The sequence below is a fragment of the Pseudopipra pipra genome, chromosome 3 (assembly GCF_036250125.1).
Source record: "Pseudopipra pipra isolate bDixPip1 chromosome 3, bDixPip1.hap1, whole genome shotgun sequence".
Taxonomy (NCBI): Eukaryota; Metazoa; Chordata; class Aves; order Passeriformes; family Pipridae; genus Pseudopipra; species Pseudopipra pipra.
This window is the reverse complement of record NC_087551.1, coordinates 5,798,029-5,820,325: the sequence shown is the minus strand read 5'-3', so window position 1 is coordinate 5,820,325 and position 22,297 is coordinate 5,798,029. Positions and strand designations below refer to the sequence as shown.

The window sequence follows — 22,297 nt, the reverse complement described above, 5'->3', positions numbered from 1 at the left end:
ACAGCCTCTTGGCACTAACCATGTCCTTTCTGATCTATCAGAGACTGAAAAGCAAGGCCTTTCCTCTGCCAACTGTCTTCTTAGAATAAACAAAAGATCCTCCCCCTTCATCTCCACATATTTAATAATATTAATAGAACATTAAAATATTAATGCTACTAGACAAGGCCTTTCATAAAGCACATAAATGAATTCATTCACTCTAGCTCATTAGCTTAATCGTCAACCTTTTTACAATGTAACTGATTAACATTTTCATTGTTCTTCCTTGTTTTTCCCTTAGACTTTTGCTTCTTTGGGGATCAAAAGATCTCTGAATGCATAAGCTCAACAAATATCCCTACAAAACAGTACAACAATAGAGATAACTAAGTAAGGGCTTTCACAGCTCATGCTTCAAAGATACTGCAGGAAACAATCATTTAAGAATCATTTTTATTTCTATGTTTAACGTGATTATACACATTCATGAGTCCAACAAGATCTGCACTGTGACATTAAAGATACAGTACAATAACATTCAACATGAGGTACTTCATATATTTATATATATATCTGTCCTTTATAAATAATGCTGTAAGCCTGCTAAGATCAAACACTGCTTCAGCACAAACGGGTGCTGGGACCTGAAGTGAGCCGAGTTTATCACAACAAAAAAGAAACAAACCCCAAAACAGTTCAGTGCAATAAGAATGTAGAAATTAAAATGTTTACTTAAATACTATTTCAGATATGCAGAAAGTATATTACATTATACTCTCTTATCACAGATTCCTCTCACCAGGAAAATCAAAGATACAAGTAGCAAAGATGGCCAGGTACAGTTTAAGACAGAATCTACGAGGTGATCTCTATCGACACTACATTTACATTCCAGGCTGATGTGGCTGATGCTTGCAAGATGTCAGTCAATGCATTCAAGCTTGGATGCTACTGCTAAACCAACCAAATTCACATTTAGACACCTACTGAAGTGCCCTGATGTCCCAAGGTGACTGGTGCTGGCCACCTTCTTATATGCCAGTACTCGTTAGCATCAAGCAGTGCTCAGAAACAAGTCACACTGTGAGCATCAAATTGGGGTGCTTTTGTTTGGTCATTCATACTGGAAACGTTCACATGCACCAGCTCCTAAAACCTGGAATGGACTCAGAGGAATTAAGCCAGAGGTTGCTCTCGTCCTACTTCGTCAAAAGGATTTCATGAAAGAAGCAAATAAGAATAATTAAATAACAGCTCATTTTTCTACATATTACAGCTACAGGGTATTCTGATGTCTGAACTTCTGTTCTAGCCAGTGAAGGTAGCAGATACCTCACCTTTGTTTACAGGTAAGTAAAACAAACAAACAAAAAAAAAATTAAAAGTGAGGACCCAAGTCTTGTTATACCAATGCAGTACTCTCTGACTTGTCCCACCAGCTGAGGCACCTGGGTTTTTTCCCCAAACAACTCAGAATGCAGTCTGCATTGACAAGCAACTTGTCAATCTGATCATCACTCCGAGTAATTACATCTGCATCAGCCGCTTGCTGTAAGAAAACTTAATCAGCTGATTAGCATCTTTCACTGCTTCAAATGGATCTAAATAAATGGAACTGCTGCTCAGATGTTGTCTAAAAGTAGGGTGACCATTACCTCATCACAATCTTCGATTCCTTTTTGCGATCTCTTCAGCAACTCTTCCTCCACTCCATATCATTTATACTCTTGTCTATTTTCAGCTGCAGATCTAAATAAAAATAACTGGAGGTTTTTTTAAATCTCTCTCTGGGAGTTTTCCATGGAGCATTCTGTTTAGGTTTCACTAACAGCCTGGATTACGTACATCTGTTACAGAAAACAAAACATTTCTCTCTGTATTTTGAGGATATTTACATTTCAGAGAGAGCTCTGCTTACACACACGTGTACGTATGTATATAAAACATTAAACGCTAAGATGGATGAAAGGCATAAATCCTGCAGGGGAGTTTTTTTACCTGGCTCTCCTTTTATTACCTAGAGAGAAGATCTGGGCTTTGGCCATAAAGTGTTTGATGTCTATGCTCCAGTTTTCCTTACTTCAGATGGTTTTTCGGACACTGCAAAGATGTATTGGCACTTTAGGATGGCCGGGGGCCAGGATTCCAACTGTCCACCAACACTCAGAGTAATAGCATTAAACTGGTAAGAAATCATATGAGAAAAACATTTTTATTACAGAACTGACAAGTGAATTTAGGGTTATGCTACATTAATGCGTTGATATACTATAACATTTATCTTCAGCCTGTCTGAAGAATCGTTTGGTCCCTCTCATTTCGTTAAAACGCACGCAACAAACACAACCCACTTCAGAGGTGAAGGAAGAATGAGATGCTTTACAACAGGTAGTGTGTCTCTGAGGAGCAACTGTCCCAGTGCAGTGGTGAAGGATTTGCTCATGTTTAAACAGTACCTGTAGTTCTTATTTATACTGGATTCCTTCCCTGATGCAAGGAGTATCCCTAATATTTTCCAGAAATGATACAGACATACAACAAGAAGTTTTGGGGGGAAAAAATTCAGACAAGGAAAAGGTTCTGTACCACATAATCCTCTAATTGATGTGTAGCCATAAGCAGTTGCAAGAGATCCAATACTAACACATCAGAGAAGACTTCTTCCTCCTCACTGCTATCTGATTATATAAACTAAGTGTAATACGACCACAGTTGGGAATCTTCTGTCTTTGTCTAAATTGCAACTGGTAATAAAAAGAAAAAAAATCTCATATTACAGAAAAAAGTCCAAGTCAGGATTGATACATTCTGTTGTTTCTCTATAATCTGCCTCTACCATGTTTAGGAAGAATTAAAAAAACCCACCCAGAACAAACAAAAACTTATCCTGCATCAGATGATTGATATTAATTCCCATTTATTTAGCAGAGAAAAGCCATTTAAGGAGCAAATCAATGTAGCAAAAACTAGGTCATGGGAGTAGAGTTTCAAGAGCTGCATATACAATTTGAACACGTGCAAGTACTTCCTTGCCTTCAAGGTGGGATTCCTAGTAAATGAACTCCGAGGGTTACTTGCCAAGCCCACATCCCTTCCTCACTGTAAACATGTCCATGCACTGAGGACATGGTCAGCATGCTGTGTAGCTTCCTGAAAGATGCTTCCTTCTCTCCATCTTCCCCTGTAGCCATCCCAAACAGCTGGCTGCAGGAAAATCTTACAGTATGAAGGTTTAAAACCTGTGCATTTTCTGCTTACAACTGAGGGACTTCTTTCAGCTCCCATGGTCAGAAGCAGCTTGGCTTATTGGAATCTCCAAAGTCTGCAGAGCAGACAGCAGAGAGAGCCATAAAACAAGGCTCTTCATTTTCTACCCCTACCTCCCCAAAGAATTACAAGCAGAAAGCAGGAAATGGAGAAAGAGGAAAGGGATCAATGAAGACAGTGTTTAGTGAGATACAAGAGGGGGATGTCCTCTGGTGATTCACAGGTGCATCAAAGAAAGGGTCAGCGTCACCAGCAAACAGGCACCCCTCTTACAAAAAGCCTTTAAAACTCACTTGTTTCCAAGAGCTTCCAGTTTAAAATATTACACTTAAACTTTTATCACCAACGATGCTACAAGTACAGCAAGCCAGGAACTTGCCCACAGCGTTTACATATTCCCTGCACTGATCACATATCTGCAGATAAAAACCTAAGTGTCAGGAGGCCTGAACCTGACAGGTTCTTCATAGCAAAACGCTTTGTCTCCACACACTCTCATTCAAGCATAAAAGATGAGTTCGGGAATTTGCCCTCCCTGTACCCCCGTGCCGTTTGTACTGTCCGAAGAGCACTGAAACTGAACAGTCACCTTCCCACACTGCACTTCTGTCATTCCTTCCTGTCCAAAATAGCTGAGTTCGTTACCATCCAGAATCACGCTCGCTGTGTAAAAGGTGTCGGGCTCAATCTGCACCGGGTATTCAAACCACACGGGGAAAGTGTTACTAGAGCCATCCGAGAAGTATTTACTCAAGTTCTGGCCCAGGATAACTCCTTGTCGCTTGAGTTCAATCTTGGCACTGTACTCTGCCGACCCACAGCTGGAGCCGTAGAGCCCAAAGCCGGCGATAAACACTCTCTTATCCACGGCAAACTGGATGCTGTCACAGCGGCCCCGGTAGCGCCACTGGTTGCTGCGGTAAGCGCAGGACTGGAAGCGGTGGCAGCGCTGAGGGACGAGGCCTTTCCGGGGCTTGCTGACAAACTGCAGCTCCGGCTTCTTGGCCGCCGTGTACCACAGGAAGATGTCGTTGGTCTCGTTGAGGGTCAGGATCCCAGACTGAGCAGCGCCGTTGGCGAAGTCGTCCAGAGCCATGGTGGGGATGCGGATCAAGTACAGGGCCTTGCCCAGGACTTTGCGCTTGTTCTCTATGGTCGCCGTCAGCTCCTGCCGCTGACACTCCACCTCAGCCCAGTTCAGGGCCGCCTCGAAAACAACGATTTCTTTGGCATTCAGAGTCTCCCTTCGGAGGATGCTTTCAAGTGTCTGAAAATCAATGTCACAGAACCCCTCAGACTTCAAAGCTAGCTCGGCTTGGGCATCAATCACTTCCCAGCAGCGCTGGGTCAGGTCGGGTTCCTCGAATAAGCAGCTCTGGGAAAGCAGCACACACGCATTCTTTGCACTCAGACTTGTCTCTAGGAAGTTGACACAGGCGCGGGCGAGATGAGGGACAATGTATTTCTTGGCAGCATAAAGAGTGGCCAGGACGGTGTCGGCAGCCAGATCGATTTCATCACAGTAAATGTACCTGAAATAAAACACAGGGACGTAACGCTGATGCTTAATGCAAAAATGTGTCAACAATAAACTTATAAAAAATTATAAACAAAGAACAGTTAGATGGCTTCACATTAAAACTAAGCAGTGGTTTTAGGGAATATGGATTAAATCTAAAATGAAAGTACAAAACAAATTCAGCACTCATGTAAGACTATGGAAGAGAATCTTAAACCTAAGGTGAATCCAACCTGCCATCTGGGGTACATGCTATGAGACAATGGCTATATTTACAAACCAGGGCCCCTCCAGCTCTGTGTCCCTTCCATACAGGTCATGGCTGATGAGAGCCCATCTGCCCCTGGTGGGAGCTCCTTGAGTGCTACCTTACTTGGCTAACACAAGCCTGGAACATGTGTTACCAAGAGGATTTGGACTGGATATCCTGTAATGGTGAACCTTTACTGAGCTGTATATACAATGCAGGAATGAAAACAAGTCTACAGGCAATAACTAGGTAGTCTGAGAAGATAAATCCTATTCCAGCATATGAGGTGCTATCCATTTCCATAAAGAGTGGGTTGGGTATTTTTAGATTATGGTTTTTTATCTTTTTTTTTTTTTCAAACAGGGTGATAAAGTCTATAGGAAAAGGTACAGAACTGTAATTTTCAGTTCTTTTAATACTTGCAACATCATAACTCCACTAGCACAGCGTTTTCTCTCGGTCTCACTGCATAAGGAGGAAAAAAGCTTTACTGCTATGCTAGTGTGGTGGAAGAGATGAAGGTGAAATGCTATTTATGTGACTAAACTGCCGGGATTCATTGCTCGGAGAAATGAAGCATTGTACAGTTTGTTCTTTTCAGTATCTCATGCTTCAGGGCCCCATTTGCAGCTGGTGAATACAATGTGCTAAAACCATGCCAAATGCAATTTTACTCTTCACAGGGATAAGCAAGTCTTGATGGTTATGGCTGATAAAAGCGTCTTCCTCCAGAAGAGCTGAAGTTGTATGTGACCTTGTACTAATTAAAATTTCCTAGTTAGTAGGTTTCCTTACACAATGAAATTTTTGCAGAACAGATGTGCCTATAAGGTAGAATTAGTATCTACACTGATCTGGTTATAGTTGTAAATAACTATTTGTATTTTTGCAGGTGTGAGATAGTATCCTCCAAGCCCCACTTAGGAAACATGCACAGAGGAGATACTGCTCCAGCAATATAAAATCTAAGGGGTTACAATCAAAAAGAATACTTACACAGTGCCAAACCTGTTTTTAATCTTTACTACTTGGTTTCAGCTTATTGGTAACAACAAAGAACACTTCTATATATCACTGGTTACAGCCTTAGCTCCTTTACTGGCCAAAAAATTCACGTGTTTCAATTAATTTGTTTTTATGATTCTCCTCAATGCTCTCCAACTCTTCCCTTCCTTCTAGTCCTTCTCTTTGCCTGATAGCACAGAGAGAATGATGACATCTGTTTTAAATTGAAATAGTACAAAAGTTGCAAGTTTAATATTCATGAAAGTGAAGAACTAATATCACTGCTTTTCAGCAGACACAGCACAGATCGGCTGTCAGCACTATCCCACACTTCCCACTCTGCCAACACACCTCCACTCTGGTCTGCAATTGCTGATATTCCAGGTTCAGCCTGTTCTTAAACTGAGGATTCTGCTGGACCACAGGATTTGACGGTTTAGTAACACATTCATCCTGGGATGAGATCATGGTTCTAACTTCAATAGTCAAGATCAGGATAAGATATAACACATTAAAGACACCAATTCAGTGTGTCAGTGAGACTATGTATTTTAGACTGTGAGCTTAATCCTATTTTTAAAACCGCAGAGAAGAGCCAAGGCAATTTTTCTGGGAGAATAATTAACATCTATAAGTCGAGGTACTATTTTCTATGGTACATCTGGCAAAACCTCATCTGATGTTTGTTGTCAGAATGCCCACTATATAGTAAAACACAAAAATATTTATGCTGTAAGAATTCATTGTCTAGGGAAAAAAAAAAAACAAAACCAAAACCAACAAGACATCAAAACCAAAAAATCCACAAAAACAAAGTCGATGTATTTTCTGACAAAGTTTATGATGCCGAAAAAAGTGTATGAAGGAGAGGGCTGCTTTGGGATAGGTAAAAAGTCTGCTCCTTCTGCAGCAACAGCATCGTGAGCCTTCTGCCATTCAATGCTCACAGCAGTTGCAAGCAAGCAACACTGTGGGATGATTTCCCAGAGAAGTGAGGGGGACTGTGGCTTCCCACAAGCTCCACATGCACTGGATCCTGAGATGAGGGGAATGCTGCACTGCTGCGCAACATCCCTTTGCCTTTCCTGCACCATCAGGGCTGCAGATATCCCAGAATCTGCAGGCACAGGAGCTCTGCAGGTTCAGGCACACTGCATCAGGGGAAGGCAGCACTAGCAAGGTTACCTCAACATCCACGCAGACCATGAACTTTTCCTGCACTTTTAGCTTTTTAAATAAAAGCTGAGAAGGTGGAGAATCCAATGGTTCTGGTCATGCTCTCATAGACAGTTTCCTAAATTGCCATGGGCTAAATAACACACCAAGACCTAGATGTCAGTATTGATACTCTTCTATCAGGTTTGCTCTCTGAACACATTTCTTAATGATAAATTCAGGGAGCATTCAGTTTTTATATGGCAAATCATATTTAGCCACAGTGAAATAGATTTGCTTTTCAAACAGAAAGGGGGCTGGGGGAACCCAAGTATCTTGTATTTGTGATTTGTAAAATTCAGCATGAAAGTAAAGCACAATTCTGAGCTCTGTCACAAAGCCAGAAAGACCCAAAGCAAGGATCCATCTCCCTGCATAATGTCATATCTTAACTTGATATTCCAGGTCTACAGAACATCTGCGTAGCTTTTCCTGGCAGAGACTGATATTTGCAAAGAACATTTCTGATGTTCATGATAACCTATAAAAACTCTATATGCAACTTTGAATGTTGATCTACAGTGCCACTGAAATGCAAAAGAAAAAAAAGAAACCATTCTGTAATCACAAGCTAGTCAAAACAATCTGTGAAATACAATAAATTTCTAGCTAGTGATTATACCATTACATGCAAGAAAATCTGCAGCATATTAAAAGGATCACTATCAGATACTGATGTATTTTCTGAGGGGGAAAAAACCCTCAAAGCCATAGCATTTCTGTGATAGGTCATTTCTCTTTGATAATCAGAGTCTATAGATACATTCAAGGACAATTCAGCAGGGAATCTGCTTCATTATGCCCATTTAGGAAAAGACAGCATTTCTTATGCAGTTTGCAAGAAGAAAAATAATGATCATGTAAACTGACTGGTTCTCCTTGGTAGATAAAACCCCCTATTCACACAAACAGCCTTTTTATCACTTTCCAAATGCATCACGATGATATATGAGGAGAAATTTAATTTTCAGAGGCTATATTCAATAACTTGAATATAGTGGTTTTTCAAAGACAAGACCTGCATACAGCAAGTTTATAAAAGAGCTGGAACAATGTTAACATACAAAGCCAGCAATTTACTGGGCTTGGGGGGTTTTTTGTGTGCGTGTTTTTAACTTTTCACTATGCCTGCAAAGTAGAACAGTTGGTTTGGGGTTTTTTGTTACAGCTGACAAATCTTTTCAGTAACTCCATTCCTTTGTGTAACGTGTAGTGACAAATCAGATCGATAGGCATTACAGTACACAATGTGCCCAAAGATCCCCTGTCAAAGTCATTATTTACAACTGCCTACATTAGGCTGATATGTGTGTGCCTGGAAGTAGAGGGGGAGAGCAAAATGAGGTGAAAGTTTAAAACAACAGAAAAAAGAGGGATATTTTAAGAGACTGCTTTCTTTCTGTCTACATGCAAGTCTAATACTTCGGCTCTGACATCAGCGGTGTGTGTGTACATCAGGAAGGAAAAAACATCCAGCAGATGAGTGGTGCTTACTTCAGCATTGCGAGGAAAGCAGCAGGCTCAACATCTGGGATACGGATCTCATCTTTGTCCTCAGCAAGTTCTCCGTAAAACATCGCATGGAATACTGAGCTCCCAACAGCCAGGACGTACTGTTGAGAAAGGGAAATCTTATTTCATGCTTTAAATTGAAAGCACTGCCAACAAAAACTGTGTGGGAGAGCCACTCTGAGCATACTGGGCTTCACTGACAGGCTCTACAGACACACTTCAGTAAGAAATGAAGCCCAAGTTAAGAACAAATTACACGTTTTCCCTGCATTTTACTCTCTTGGGCATAGATACATTAGCTACCAGAAAATCCTCATGTCCACCACAGAAGTTAACTATTTCTAGAAAATCTCAAGAGCAATATTAACCAGCTGCACAAAGGAGTACTCCCGACTTTACTGCCTTAGCACAACAAATGTACAAAGGACAGACTATTTCACTGCATGCAGCCTTCTAAAATACAGAAGATACGTCCCAGGAGAGCCAAGCCTCCCACGCCATGTCCTGGCGTAACCGTAGGAGCTCCCTCGGGCTCTCCCTGCCCTGAGAGCTCCCTTGGGCTCTCCCTGCCCGAGCGGATAATGCAGCTGTTGCTTACTTTGTGTCCTGGCAGCCGCTGGGTCCCACCTGGTGGCCCGACCACAAAATGAACATCTGCCATCAAGTCATTGTTGAACATCACTGCATTTCTACAAACAGAGGGAGCAGGTTAATTCGTGGTGCCCAGTAACTCTCTGCTTGCCCCATACCCAAGAAATTTAATGTCTTAACAACTTAAAGTTAGCAAAGAGAAGCAGGTCACGCTTCAAGCTACTTTACACATCATTACACCAATATACCAGAGAAAATGCTAAAACACTAAAATGTGTGTGGAGTGTGTGTGCAATGAAACAAACCCCCAAACTTCTGAGAACTTTTCAAGCAATGGAAATCTAAGTCAAGAGAATGTTTCACTGACAATCCCCACCAAGGTCTATAAGCAAATCTTTACAGGGATGCTGCAGCTTCCAGCAACATTTTTATTTACTCAAGACAAACAGCTGCACTGTCTGGAAAAGAGATATTAAAATATTTTCCATTACCCAAATGCTTGTTTCACACACACGGAGGAAAAAAAAACCAACAACAATCAAACAAAATAAAACTGTGTTCTCTTCAGCAAATAAATGCATTCTGAACATTTTGCTACTTTTCACTCTTCCATTCAAAGAGCAGAAATAAACTGCCCTGAACTTACCTCTCTCTGATGGTTGGATAAAGTCCTTGCCAATTGGGTGCTGGAATAGTGTTGTTGTTATTGAGATTTTGCTGATGGTACTGCTGGACAGCAGTAGTATTAGTGTTGGCTGGTTTCTTTCGGGGAAAAATATCAGCAGCCATCTTCTTCTTCTTTTTGGTTTTCAAGGTAATGATTTCATAGCAAACTGGAGGCAATTTGCTGCTGCTACTGCTGCTGCTATTTCCTTTCTTAGAGCTCTTCTTGGACCTGTTCTTGACCGTCTCTGGAAGCATCAAGAAGAAGGTGAGACATTTCATGTTCTTTCCTTTCTCATCTACCATGAGTATACCGGTCTGTAAAGCCCGACAGCCTAACTAGCCAGGAACATTAAGGAATGCACGTGGAAGCTGTTACACAGAAAGCAGCAGAGCTGAGAGTTTGCTTCTTTTCCAGCAAGACAAGGTGACCTTTCCAGCGCACCGGGTAAGGAACTGACTTTAAGTTTGATCCAGTACTTGAATCGTTAAATACATCTCCATCATTCCCGCCAGCTTTATTTCTCTCCAGATTTCCCGGTCAGGATCGCGGGGAAGCGCTACAGCCCGGGAGGAGAGCAGGCTCTCCGGAGGGGGTATGAGGAGGCGCACGGTCGCGCTGCCAGTGTGCTCGGCGAGCCGGAGTTGTGCGTGGAAAGGATGGGAGCGGAGTAGGTATCGCAGCCGTGCGGATGGAGCCAATGGCTGCAGCCAGGGAAAACGATTGGATTCGCGCACAGTGACACCTATTGTGGCGTGCGCCGCTCCCACGTTAAAGCCGCAGCAGTTGAATCGGCATCTCCTACGCACAGATAAGCAATTAAGTAACACACGGCACGGTTGCGTAAGCCAGGACCGTGTGTGTGTGTGTGTATGTGAGAGACAGAGAGCAAGTCCTCCCCGGTGCCGCCTGAATTGTCACAGGGGGAGCAATAAAAAAGTTGGAATCGGGTAGAAAGGTGTATTTGAGTCTATATATTTCCGTGGTAGCTATTTCTACGGACATTCGATGTTAGCACGGCTCGGTTTGCCTCTGGTATTCCCACTAATCCCTTCTGTAAGAGTTCAGCAAAGCACGCTACAGATCTCAGAACCAAATTAAAGCGATCACGCAGCAGCAGCAAAGACAGCGACGCAGTTTAACAGCCCCTTTCAGCGCAGCTCCTGCTCCAGTGTAACATGAATAGAGATGAGGTCACAGCTTCAGCTTTAACTCCTTGTGTTTCCAGATAACGTAACAGCCTTTGACAGGGGTCCCAAATCACCGAGCAGTGCTAATTAAACCAGCTTACAGCCGACACCGGCTGCACCACATCAGAAGAAAACTTGTAGATGTTCAATCAGATTAAAGCAAACCGGAGTGAATATATTTAATCAATATTTCAAGGCATTAAATGAAAAAGTCCGAATGATTTAGAGTCTTGGGCAGAAATCACTCCTTGAGATAAAAACATACTCTGATTTTACTCAAAAATCCTTTCTGAATATACAGGATATAAGTTATGCGAAGTGAAACATTTAAATAGGAAAGAAGACTAATTTTTGGTCATTAGTTTACTCAGAACTTAAATATGGATCAGATTTCTTTCATAGCAGGTCAAGTGCATAAAAACATCACAAGTAAGCATAGCCACTTAACAAAAACAGGAAAATAAAAAATACTAGGTATGAGATGTCAACACATCACACCTTAAAATATTGAGGGGGGGAGATAATTAAAATATGATTTCATAATTATTTTCAAGTTTTAAAGAAAAAAATCCTCTTTGCTTTCAAAGCAAATTTAGCCACGTTTTGCCTTAATTAGTTTTGCTGGACTAGAGTACAACAGTGAAATTAAAGTGACCAAAGGTTGGTGGAGAAATCTCGCTGAAATCCCCGAGAGAAATCTGCCACTGACTTAAAACTGAGGGTATTTATTGAAATGCCACCACAACTGCTTGAACCACAGCTGTGGCTTTGTAAGGCACACTCAGAATATCTTTAACTGTCTGACACTGTTGCAGGTATTCCAGAGATTCCCAGGTCTCCACGGGAAGGACTAACAGAACACCCTGGCAGTTGGCCATGTGCAGCCTTTGCTGCAGTGGTTGGAGACGGTGCCATTCCCAGACACACATCTGTCCTCTCTGTCTGAAGTCACTGCTCACGGAGGGGGGGAACAGGAGGAGACACATCCCTGCCTCAGCTGCTACATTCCACAATCCAACATCTTACTGCAAAGTCTCCTTGACTGCTATTTTAAAGGAAGATGGTGGGTTATGCCTGGTGTAGCTGAAAGGCAGAGATATGTTCCTAAATACATTGAGAGGCAGGTTATGTAATTCCCAAAGAAATTATTTCTAGCGAGCTTTTCTTTCTCCTTCCCTATTTCTCCTTCTTTTTTATCTGCAACAGATTGATTTGAAAGGGAAAATAACAACCTAAACCATATTGAACTGCAGAGAGGGAAAAGAAGGGGTAAAGGAGAAGAAACTCATCCCACATATGGGATGTTTATAACTGCTCACAGCTGAGTTTATAACAGGGACACAGCAGGTATTCTCAGCACAGAATTTGAGGTTGTTGAGCTTTTCTTGTCTCCTTATGTAAATTTCCAGCCCTTCTAGTTACAAAAATAACCCTTTTGCCACCGCACAGGACAAACATTTCAAAAGGAAGGAGTCTTAAACAGAAAAAAACAGACTCTTCAGCAAATGTGGTTGTCAGCACTGCAGTTGGCAGAAGGCGAAAGCTAGCAGGGGTTGGGAGATTTGATTGTCATTCCACAAATCCATTTCATAGGCTCCCAAAGTATATAAAAATCAAGGTCTCTGCACATTTCTCCAAACCAATTGACCAGTACAAATCCAAAGATTATACACACACACCAGATAAGGTCACTGGGAGGCTACAGAAGAGGAAGGAAGAGAATGACAGATGGACTGACCAGTTAAGTCTGTCTGGAAAAGATGGATCATAAATGTGAAATCCACAGGAGTCCAGCACACCTTGAGTTCTGTAACACACCACACGTTCAGCTTGTTGTGCTTTCTGGGAAAGGAAGGGAGGGAGAAGCTGCAGCTGAAGCACGTTCTGCCTGAACTCAGAAGTCAGACAGACCCCAGCAGACAAGAACTATCTGCATGACAGGATAAAAATCCACTCCAGCAAATAGCAAGCCAAACTACCACTTTTGCCTGCTCTTAAGACACCCAGCAGCAAAAACTGGAAAATAGCACTGATTCCACAACAGACTCTAGAAGTTCCTATGAAAAACTGCAAACCTCTTACAGGCTTCATACCACCTTCCACTGCACTTCATCAGCTCAGAAACCGAGTCTCATGAACCAGCCATTAGATGCACGTGAAATGGGAAAAACAAACCCCAAAGGATCAGTGCTATTTGCACTCACTATTCTTTCTGTTTTGGCAGCAACTTCCATTTATTTGCCTGTAACATAGTTTTCTTGTTCTACTATGCACATACTGTTAATGAATTTAGAAATCAATATGCTGGCAGTCAGTAAAAGCAACCTATGAACTACTGCCTGGTGAAAGACTAGTCAAAATCCCCAGTTTAGATCAGTCTGTCTCCAGCAAGAGGATCAAGAAAATTGACCTTCTCTGACCCAAAGATCTATCCATTTCTGAAAGCTTATTACCATGTGCTCGTAATCTTCTTCAGCAAGTCTCATTTTTCTTCATTAATTATATATTAACAGATCTAAACTTGATATATACAACTGAGAAAAAGGGAAATACAGCTCTTCAAAGGCACATTAATTTTTATTTTATAAGCAAAGTAGTGAAACCAGAAATATTTTAACTTAGAGGGTGTAGGAAATTCCATACTTAAATCTTAACACTGGCCTAATGGGAAATCAAAATACCAGAGGTGAAGAATTAAGCAAAGGACTATATTCCAAGGCTGACATACTACACATCAAGTACATGCCCCTTTAAAATTATTAGGAGTGGGTTACAAGCCCTTGGAAATCAGCTCCTGATGAAATACTGTGAACAACTGAAGCAGCAATTTTGCTGTTGGAATCCAAGTGTGTGCAATACACCTCCAATCCCAGTTTCATTTATCCCTTAAGAACATAATACACCTTGACACCATTGTGAGGGCTGGTACAGCAGTCATATTTAAGCCCAGGTCTTGGTACAACTTTTAATAGCATGGTACTACTATAATTATGCCTTTCTAAAGGTAACTTCCAATCAAGAAATCAGTTTAATTTCCAGGGCTGATGGGAGTATCCTTCCTCATGCTACATCAGTCTCTCCTGCTGCAATAGCAAGGATACCTCTAGTATTTCTATTTTTTTTCTTTTAATTCTTCTAATAAGTTGTGTTTTTCTGTATCTCTCATTTACAGGCTTGTTCCTCATGTAATAACACGAACTGGACAATTCTATAAAAAACAAGCTTTCATCAAAATTCCCAAGTGTCTGTTACAACCACATCATGAATAAAGGAAAGAATTCCAAGTAAGCAATGAGAAAATGCATATATTTCTTTTTTGTAAAGTTGCCAAGTGTCTCCCTTGGCAGTTATTATGCCTATGCATTATTAACATTCTTTGTTTAAATTTTGAATTTCCCCTTACAAGGAAACAAATTTCAGATGATACATTTTGATTAACCAAAATAAATACACATTACAGTTTAACAAATCTTTCTGTCTGTCCACTGCTAGTTTTTATTCAATTTCACTTGACTTTAAGCACTCATTTAAAAATGGAATATACATGTTCAAAAAACAAATAAACAAACAAAAACCTCATTAGACCCATCCCACACAGCTGTGGAGCCTGGTTCTGTTTATCTATCTATGAATTATTTAGTCCCGTGGGAGCATCCTTCCCAATCACCATTCCAACCCTTGCGTTTGTAAAAACACTCATTTGGAAAAGGGACTGATAGCTCTGCTCTTCATTTCCTCAAGTAAAAAATGTGTTACAGTTTACAAAGCCTCCCAATCTCCTTTCTCCTAAATTTCTGATTGGCAGCACTGGAAGTAACCAAAATTCCATCCTATCTGCTGCATGGAAAAGCTGGCAATGAAGTCTTACTCAGTAATGTCAAAAAAGAAAACCCCAAACTATTAAAAAAACCTAATAGCAGGATGAAGGATGGGCAAAATTGTAAAGACTCTCAGAGAAACCAGAATACAGGCTTAAAAAAAAAATAGCATTTACTTCCCAGAATAGCCAAGAGCTGGGAAGGAGCAGAATAGTATCACAGAATTGCATCTTGAACCAAGACTAGAAGCTTTAAACCAAAGTCCACAATAGCTAACTTGTATTTTGCTATAAACCTCATGCTACACCTGCAACATACTTGTTACCAAATAGTCTTAACTGCTTAGTGTGTGTGAGGATTTAAACACTTTGCATATTATTATCCACTAAAATAGTTTTCACTTTTTTTTCCCCTGTATGCTCTTAATGCTTTAAAGGAAACAAAAGCAGAAAGTCCTGAGCAGAGCAGTCAACAGGTAAACACAAACTTAACTAAAACAGAAACCTAAAGAAGCCTTTTTCACTCTTGTAGTCTCTCTACCAAAGCAGCCTTAATCTTTTTCATAAGCCCTTTTTGTACCTGCAATCTTTTTCATTTTGTTTGGGTTTTGTTGTTTTGGTTTTTTTAAAGCACCATCCTTTTTGAGACAGAGCAATCAGAACAAAATATGTTTTAAGAGCAACAGTTAGCCCTGTGTTGACTTGCATAAACATCTACTTTCCTTGTGTGGATTTCAAGTTGCTTTCCATGAACCAATTCCTATCCGTCTCCCACTCAATTTTTCCTGTAACTTTCTTGCTTAGCTGTCTAAAATCTGCAATTTAACCCCAGCGAGAGGTTCAATAACTTTATACTTACAGCCCAAACACAATGTAACACAAAAGACTTCCCTACGCTGTTTTTTTTCCTTTTAAAAGTTAAAGGTTTTGTTCCCTGATGGACCAAAATAAATATAGCTGATGAATCAGAAGTGAGAAAGAAAAAATATGTTTAAAATTCTCTTGCATTTTCATCCTGATTTCAATACCATGCCTGCTGCATGAATGACAGTCCATATGAACCACAACTGTGAAAAGAAAGGCTTGTGTTTAAACAACCTACAGTGAACAACATATTTGATCCCGTTACAGGGAATTATCCCACAGACGTTCTCTTCTGGGCATATGAAAAGAAATCATGTCAAATGCTTCATTACAACATGAAATATATGATTTTACAAGCCTGCTAAGCCATATTCCTCAATATCATAGTTAGGGAGCTGCAGGTAGAAAATATCCCAGAGCAGAATTTGCAATGCATTCTATGAGCATTAATTTGCTTCTTGATAGTTCAAAGTAAAAAACCAGAATTATAAATGAACTCTGAGATGAGAAAACCTGCAACCACAAAATGAGAATTCAATCCAAGGTTACAGGAGATAAACTGTTTCTCTACTAATTTAAAAGAGACAAATTATGCATTTGTTCCCCATCACTACTACTTGAGCTTGCCCACGCAGAGCTTTGCTTTTGACAGTCTGTGGGGTCAAAAAAATAAGTTCTTTTTTATTGGCTGCCATTTATTTATTTATTTCTAAACATAATATTGCAAACCTGAAAGCACTCAACTCTTTTTCTAAGACAAAGGTCAACTTTAATTCTACTCTGCCTCTTACCAAAACTGACTTACAAAGGAAAGATCAGATAGCTCAGGAAATTGGTAATGAGATACAGTGGTTTTCCTCTCTAGGTCACTAATTCTAAATTGACCAAGGTCAACAGTAATCAAAAGTCATTAGCATTTAATGATCCTTCGGTGCCCTGTGAGACAGAAGCCAGTGATCTTAGTGCACTTCAGAAAACCACCACTGCAATCAGGACTCACATGCTGCCTGTTTCAGGGGAGAGGTTGGATCTTATGACTGCAGACAGATCTTCCTATCTTGCAGACAATCTTGACTATAAAGGCAAATCCTCATACTAATTTTAACTTGGCTCAGAAACTATTATTTTCAAACTGAATAGTTAAATTAAGACAGGCTCTATAAAGGGAAGGTTGTAAGGTGACTGGTCCTTCTCTTTCACATCAGCAATTCCCAAATGTTTTTGTCCCCAGTAATACTGCAAAATGCAAAGGCAACAAAGACCCTTACTCAGAGAGTCCTCACTTGTGAGAACTGATGGCACTAGAAGAGCAACTAGCCATAAATATCCACAGGGGAACTGTATTCCAGTTGATTATGTTGGTGTATAATTCAAGAATTACATTTTTCATGAGCAGATGAGCTACATTCACCATACCAAACCAGTGTTGAAGTACCCAGTGGGACAAAAGAGGGGGAAAGGACATTGCTAAAACACACACCCCTTCTCTGTGGCCTTAGTCCAGTCTCCTGGGACTGCCATGCTACCAGCACCTTCAACAAGGGCAAGAAAAACAGAGGGGACTTTTGGAAAGCTTGGTTAGATGTTCTAATGTACATGTCTGTCATGGGAAAGCTACATCGTGTCAGTTGGTAGTTTTACATCTAGTGAATTTTAGGGAACATGTGGGTTAAAAACCCAAAGCAGATCAGCAACCTGTGTGTGTACAGCCACAAGAACACCGTACTTGAACCATTCAGTGTGTTAAATGGGAAAATTCTGGTACAACTTCTTGTCCCTACTGCATTTTAAATGACAAAAGAGGAAGGTTATGCCAGTTAGTGAAAGAGGAACAGGTCAGTCCATCGGCAAACCAAGCACTGGATGTGAAATGCCTTCTGAAACGCAGAGGCTCTCACTTCTCAAAAGTGACAATTAAAACCAACAAGTAACAACTCTTGCAAGTGCTTTTACAATTGTTTAATAACCCAAACTTTTAGATATGAGACTGATTGCTGCTAAACTGAGCTGCATCCCAATAGTCCAAGGAATGGAACCAAACAAGGCATTCATTAAACTACACTGTACTGAATTATTTTCCCTCTGCCACGCATTAAAAGGTGTGGATCTTGTTTATTTCCAGACACACAGCACACACAGCCTCCCTTTGAATCCACAGGGGGATAAAGATGTTGCCGAATTCTTATCTTATCGACTGTTTTAGAAAATCAGATTTACTTTCCTCTGCTGCAAACAATTCAGTCACACTTCCCTTTGTTACCAATCAGTTATGCTTTAGTATTTCCATCACTTTCTCCTCCTCTTTACAAGTGAATGGCGGCTACTTTGCCATCATGAATTTCCAAGACGAACATGTATATATATATGCATCAAATTCTGGTTTCAGACTGTATTTTTAAGCATTAGGATGTATTTGCCTAGCAACGTTAGGATATCTTAAATGCCAGGTTTTCTTCACAATAATTCTGTTTCAGAGATGTCAGAACTTCAACAGAGAAAGAGAAAACAACTAAGGGAGGAGCAAGGAATCGGAACAGCAAAATTAAGGGACTATGCAAGATAAACATACCTACACATTAGTTTTATGTATTATAAAATTTTATACAGTGTGAAAACCTTTACTTTTTCTTGTATTATCACCTTGGTCTGATGGTAGTGTATCACTCAAGGAAAAGGCAAAGAGCCCTAAGGAAGACAGGGCACCCTGGCACACTTTTAAGTGCATTACCTTACTCTAACATCACATAGTAACTCCTTCGAGCTGCATTCCTCGACAGAAGCTGAGCAAGCTGTCTGACAGGGCAGGGATTTCTTTCATCTGCAACTTGAGCTGTGTGCTGAGGACTGCAAAGGAAGGGAAAACACTTCAACAAAGGGAGAGCCTAAGCCACTGCACTCTTTTCTGTTTGTAAATAACACACAGGCAGCTTCAGCTCCTCCCCAGAGCTAAAGAGTGGCCTCCGCCTTCCTCCCCCACTAAGCGGCCAAGGTGACACCCCATTAAGGAACACGTGGCATATTTATGGATTAGATTTTAAAGGGATTTTGTTGCACCAGCTATCGTAAGCCTACATAAAACACCTCACACCTATCAGACAAGCAAACATGCCACCTGCCTGAAGAGCTGCTTTCTTTCCATACTCTCTGAAAAGTCTTGCAACCAAGCAAAGCTTTAATTCCAGAGAACGCAGTTTTGTAAAGAAAATTACTCCTTTAAACTGCTTTGTATGTGAACAGGAGAAACTGTAGTTAGGGTTGATACAGAGTGTAACCTGGTACCTAAATATCCTCTCACAGAAGGACGTTATCAACAAGTCATTCAGCCCTGTATTGAAGTGGTACATGATCCTCTGGTGAAATATTTATTGGGGGTATCAGGCTACAGGCAACAGGGCTGGATGAGGTGATGTCTCCAGACACCTTCCAAATCTGTTTTTTTGTGATTCTGCACCTGCACAGCCAGCAGACATTCAGAGATCGCCAACCAGTTCCCCAGTGCTTTAAAATGCACACACGCTTTCCAGACATGGATTCGCTTGGTTTTCTCCCCCTGCAGCTTGCCAAGTTATCAAACTCAGAAATGGCAGCAGGATCACAAAACAGACGAGCCAGGCCTAAAAAATGAGAAGTTTGCAAATGCGAATGAAGTGACGTCTTCCTTAACCTTCCCACCTCAGTCTTCTCACACACACACACACACATGAAGTGGTTTTGTAACCAAGGCATGGGATTGGAACTCAAAAAAATGGCAGATGACAAAAAATAACTGATGACAACTTCCAGCACAAAAAGCTTTTAATCTTTTCCTTATGGGATTCCTATCTCCTATATCCTTCTTTTGCCTCATCTATCAGCTCTTTGAGACACAAACTTCCTTATCGCTTGTTTACATAGTGATGTAAACAGGTTTGGTAACTTTAGGAGAAAAAAACTGCTCAAAAGCTCTAACAAGCAAGTGCCCGAGTCATAAAAATCACTGTTGCAACTTGCACCTTTTTTTTCCTCAGCCTTGAAGGGCAAACTAAAGGAATTCCATATTTCTTCTGAAAGGTGTTTCCTCCGGGGCAGAGCTGAGGATCACTGGCAGGGAAACACAAGGGAAGTTATTGTGCAGTCAGCTGCAGTGCACTTACTGTTGGGGATTTAAAAGGAAAAAAAAAAAAAAAGTACTGAAGTCTACATTTAACTTTGGCAGTCCTGCAGAACTTACTTCAAAATGAAGGCCCTAAAAGATTTGATTTGCAAAATTAAATCCCATAGTAAACCCCAGATATTGTGCATTGGGGCACACTGCACATACTTTCTGTAGCAAAGGGTGAGACCAGTTCTCTCCCACCAAAATAAAAGCTATTTTGAGCCTAACTCTGGCATAAAAGTTAAAGTAACGCCACACGCAGCATTGTATACCTATAACCCAACATCACCCCTCTCTACAAAACACCAATGAAAAAGCCCAAGACACGGATTAAAGTTTGCTGAAAACAAAGCACAGTGAGCACTAACAACAATGCAGAGAACCTGCACCAGCACTTCTTGGATGAGACACAGTCACTCTGTTGTTTTAATTAAGCATGTTAGCAACCACATTTCAGGAACACTCAAGTACCTTAACTTCAATTCAAACTTTTTCTCAACTTCAGGTGAGAACAACCCACTGCTCCCTCCCTCTTTAAAAGGCATCACAGCCTAGGGAACACCATAGGGAAATGAACTCATAAACCTCGAGGTTCACAGGTGGCTTTCTCAAAACAATCAGGAAAACAGCAAAATGTAAAGGTGTGGGCCCTTAAGTGAAGCCACTCAGCCTTCATACACAGGTAGGTAAGGAAGTTCAGCCAACTTCGGGGAGGAGGTGGGGAAGAGGAGGTGGCATTTATGTCAAACCAGGTGTAACTGTTGATTGTTGGAAGTCTACTGGATTAATACTTACAATACTTCTTCTATAAAACCAGCTTTATTTTAAGCAGGAGAAAAACCCCAAAGCCCAACTTTTGGCTTGGCACCACGGAACGCGTCCCGGTGCACAGCCGGATCCCGGGGCCGGGGCTGCTCCCGAACCCGCCCCACGACCGGCACCCGCCGAACCCGCCCCGCTGCTGCACAAAGGGCGACGAAGGGGCCCCAAGCCCCGGCTGCGGACACGAATCGCGACTCTGCCCAGGCAAAGGCCGTGCCCGGGGGCTCTTTGTGCGGGCACAGTCCGGCGGCTCCGCTGCCCTCACCGCCGGCTCCGCGGCCGTGCCGCCGCTCAGGTGCGGCCGCTCCGCCCCGCCCCGTCCCCTCGCGGAGGCGCCTCCGCGGAGCGCTGAGGTCCATCCCCCGCCGCCGCCACAGCCCGGCAGCGGAGGCTGCCGCTGCCACCGCCACATCCCCGGAGTTGGAGCCGCCGCCGCCGCCGCCGCCCCGCCGCGGCTCGTCCCTCCCCGGCCCCCGCGGGGTCGCCCCTCACGGCCGCGCTCCCACCCCCGCCCCGCACTGACCTGAGGGCGCTCCCGGGGCGGCGCGCGCGGCCCCTCCTCGCACCGGCGGCGCGCGCGCGGCCCCGCCCCGCAGGCGCGCACGCGCACGGCCCCTCCCTCCCCTCGCCGCCGTCCCTTCTCTCAGCCCCCCTGCCCGCCCTCTGCTCCCCCTTCTCCGGGTTCGTGTGTGTTTGGAGGGTTTCCCCCTCAAAAATCGGGCCCCGCCGAACGACGGGGAACCGGCGGCCTCGCCCCGCGAGAGGCCGGTCAGGGCCTGCCCTCACAGCGCTCCCCGCCCCGACCCCCAGGGCACCAGTGGCAGCAAAGGCTGAGGGTTCCATCCCCGAAATAAGTTGGGAGGCGAACTAACAATACCTTTTTTTTTAAAAAAAAAAATTAGAAATCCTTCCTTTTTTAAAATTAGGAACCCCGTTTGTGCCTGAAGTTGAAGCGTATTCGTGCTGTGCAGCCCTAGGATTTCATCTCCGAAATTAGGTGGTGTTAGTTTGCTTCCCAACTTACTCCTTTATTTTTATTAGAAAAACCCCTTTTAAAAAATTAGAAATCCCGTTAACGCCCGAAAGTGAAGCATATTCATGGCTTATAGCAACCAGCCTGTCTGAGGATTCACCCTCTAAAAAAGAAAAAAAAAAAAAGAAGCGATTGATTTTTTTTTTGTTCATGCACCAATATCTGTGAGGACGAGAGTTCCCACTTCCCTTTGGACAGCAGCTTTTTTTGATTAAAAGTTGTAGGGGAAAAAACATTTAGTCGTCGTAAAGCTTTGCGTTTGTTCATCCACTGTTAATCACGACCTCTAAGGACAAAAAAAAAAAGACATAAAAATAAAATAAACCTGTTTCATCCCAGGGCCAGCAACAGGCAGCCAGAGGGATGAACCACCCTTCTCCCTCACATTTATTAGGGTTTTTTCCCAAATAAACTCAATTGCACAAGAAGAG

At 42.1% G+C, this 22,297-nt stretch overlaps 1 protein-coding gene across 2 annotated transcripts; it reads right to left on the bottom strand.

The window, feature by feature from the left end:
• Positions 1-421: 421 nt before the first annotated feature.
• BTBD3 (BTB domain containing 3) lies at positions 422-21,431 on the bottom strand. 2 transcript variants are annotated; one of them, XM_064647554.1, is made up of 5 exons: positions 21,357-21,431; positions 9,988-10,252; positions 9,349-9,439; positions 8,733-8,851; positions 422-4,781 (listed from the first exon to the last, which is right to left on the bottom strand). In XM_064647554.1, the coding sequence occupies exons 2-5, from the start codon at positions 10,128-10,130 to the stop codon at positions 3,749-3,751; spliced, it is 1,386 nt and encodes a 461-aa protein (XP_064503624.1). In that variant the 5' UTR covers positions 10,131-10,252; positions 21,357-21,431; the 3' UTR covers positions 422-3,748. The 2 variants fall into 2 exon arrangements, with proteins under 2 accessions (XP_064503624.1, XP_064503623.1); XM_064647553.1 differs by lacking the exon at positions 21,357-21,431 and having other exon boundaries at positions 9,988-11,318.
• Positions 21,432-22,297: the final 866 nt, after the last annotated feature.

Excerpts from the sequence above, each read along its gene's own strand:
- BTBD3 (XM_064647553.1), bottom strand. The coding sequence starts at position 10,310 with ATGGTAGATGAGAAAGGAAAGAACATGAAATGTCTCACCTTCTTCTTG. Across the intron at positions 8,852-9,348 it reads AGCGGCTGCCAGGACACAAA|TACGTCCTGGCTGTTGGGAG; the intron begins GTAAGCAACAGC and ends CTTTCTCAACAG. Across the intron at positions 4,782-8,732 it reads GCTTTCCTCGCAATGCTGAA|GTACATTTACTGTGATGAAA; the intron begins GTAAGCACCACT and ends GTTTTATTTCAG.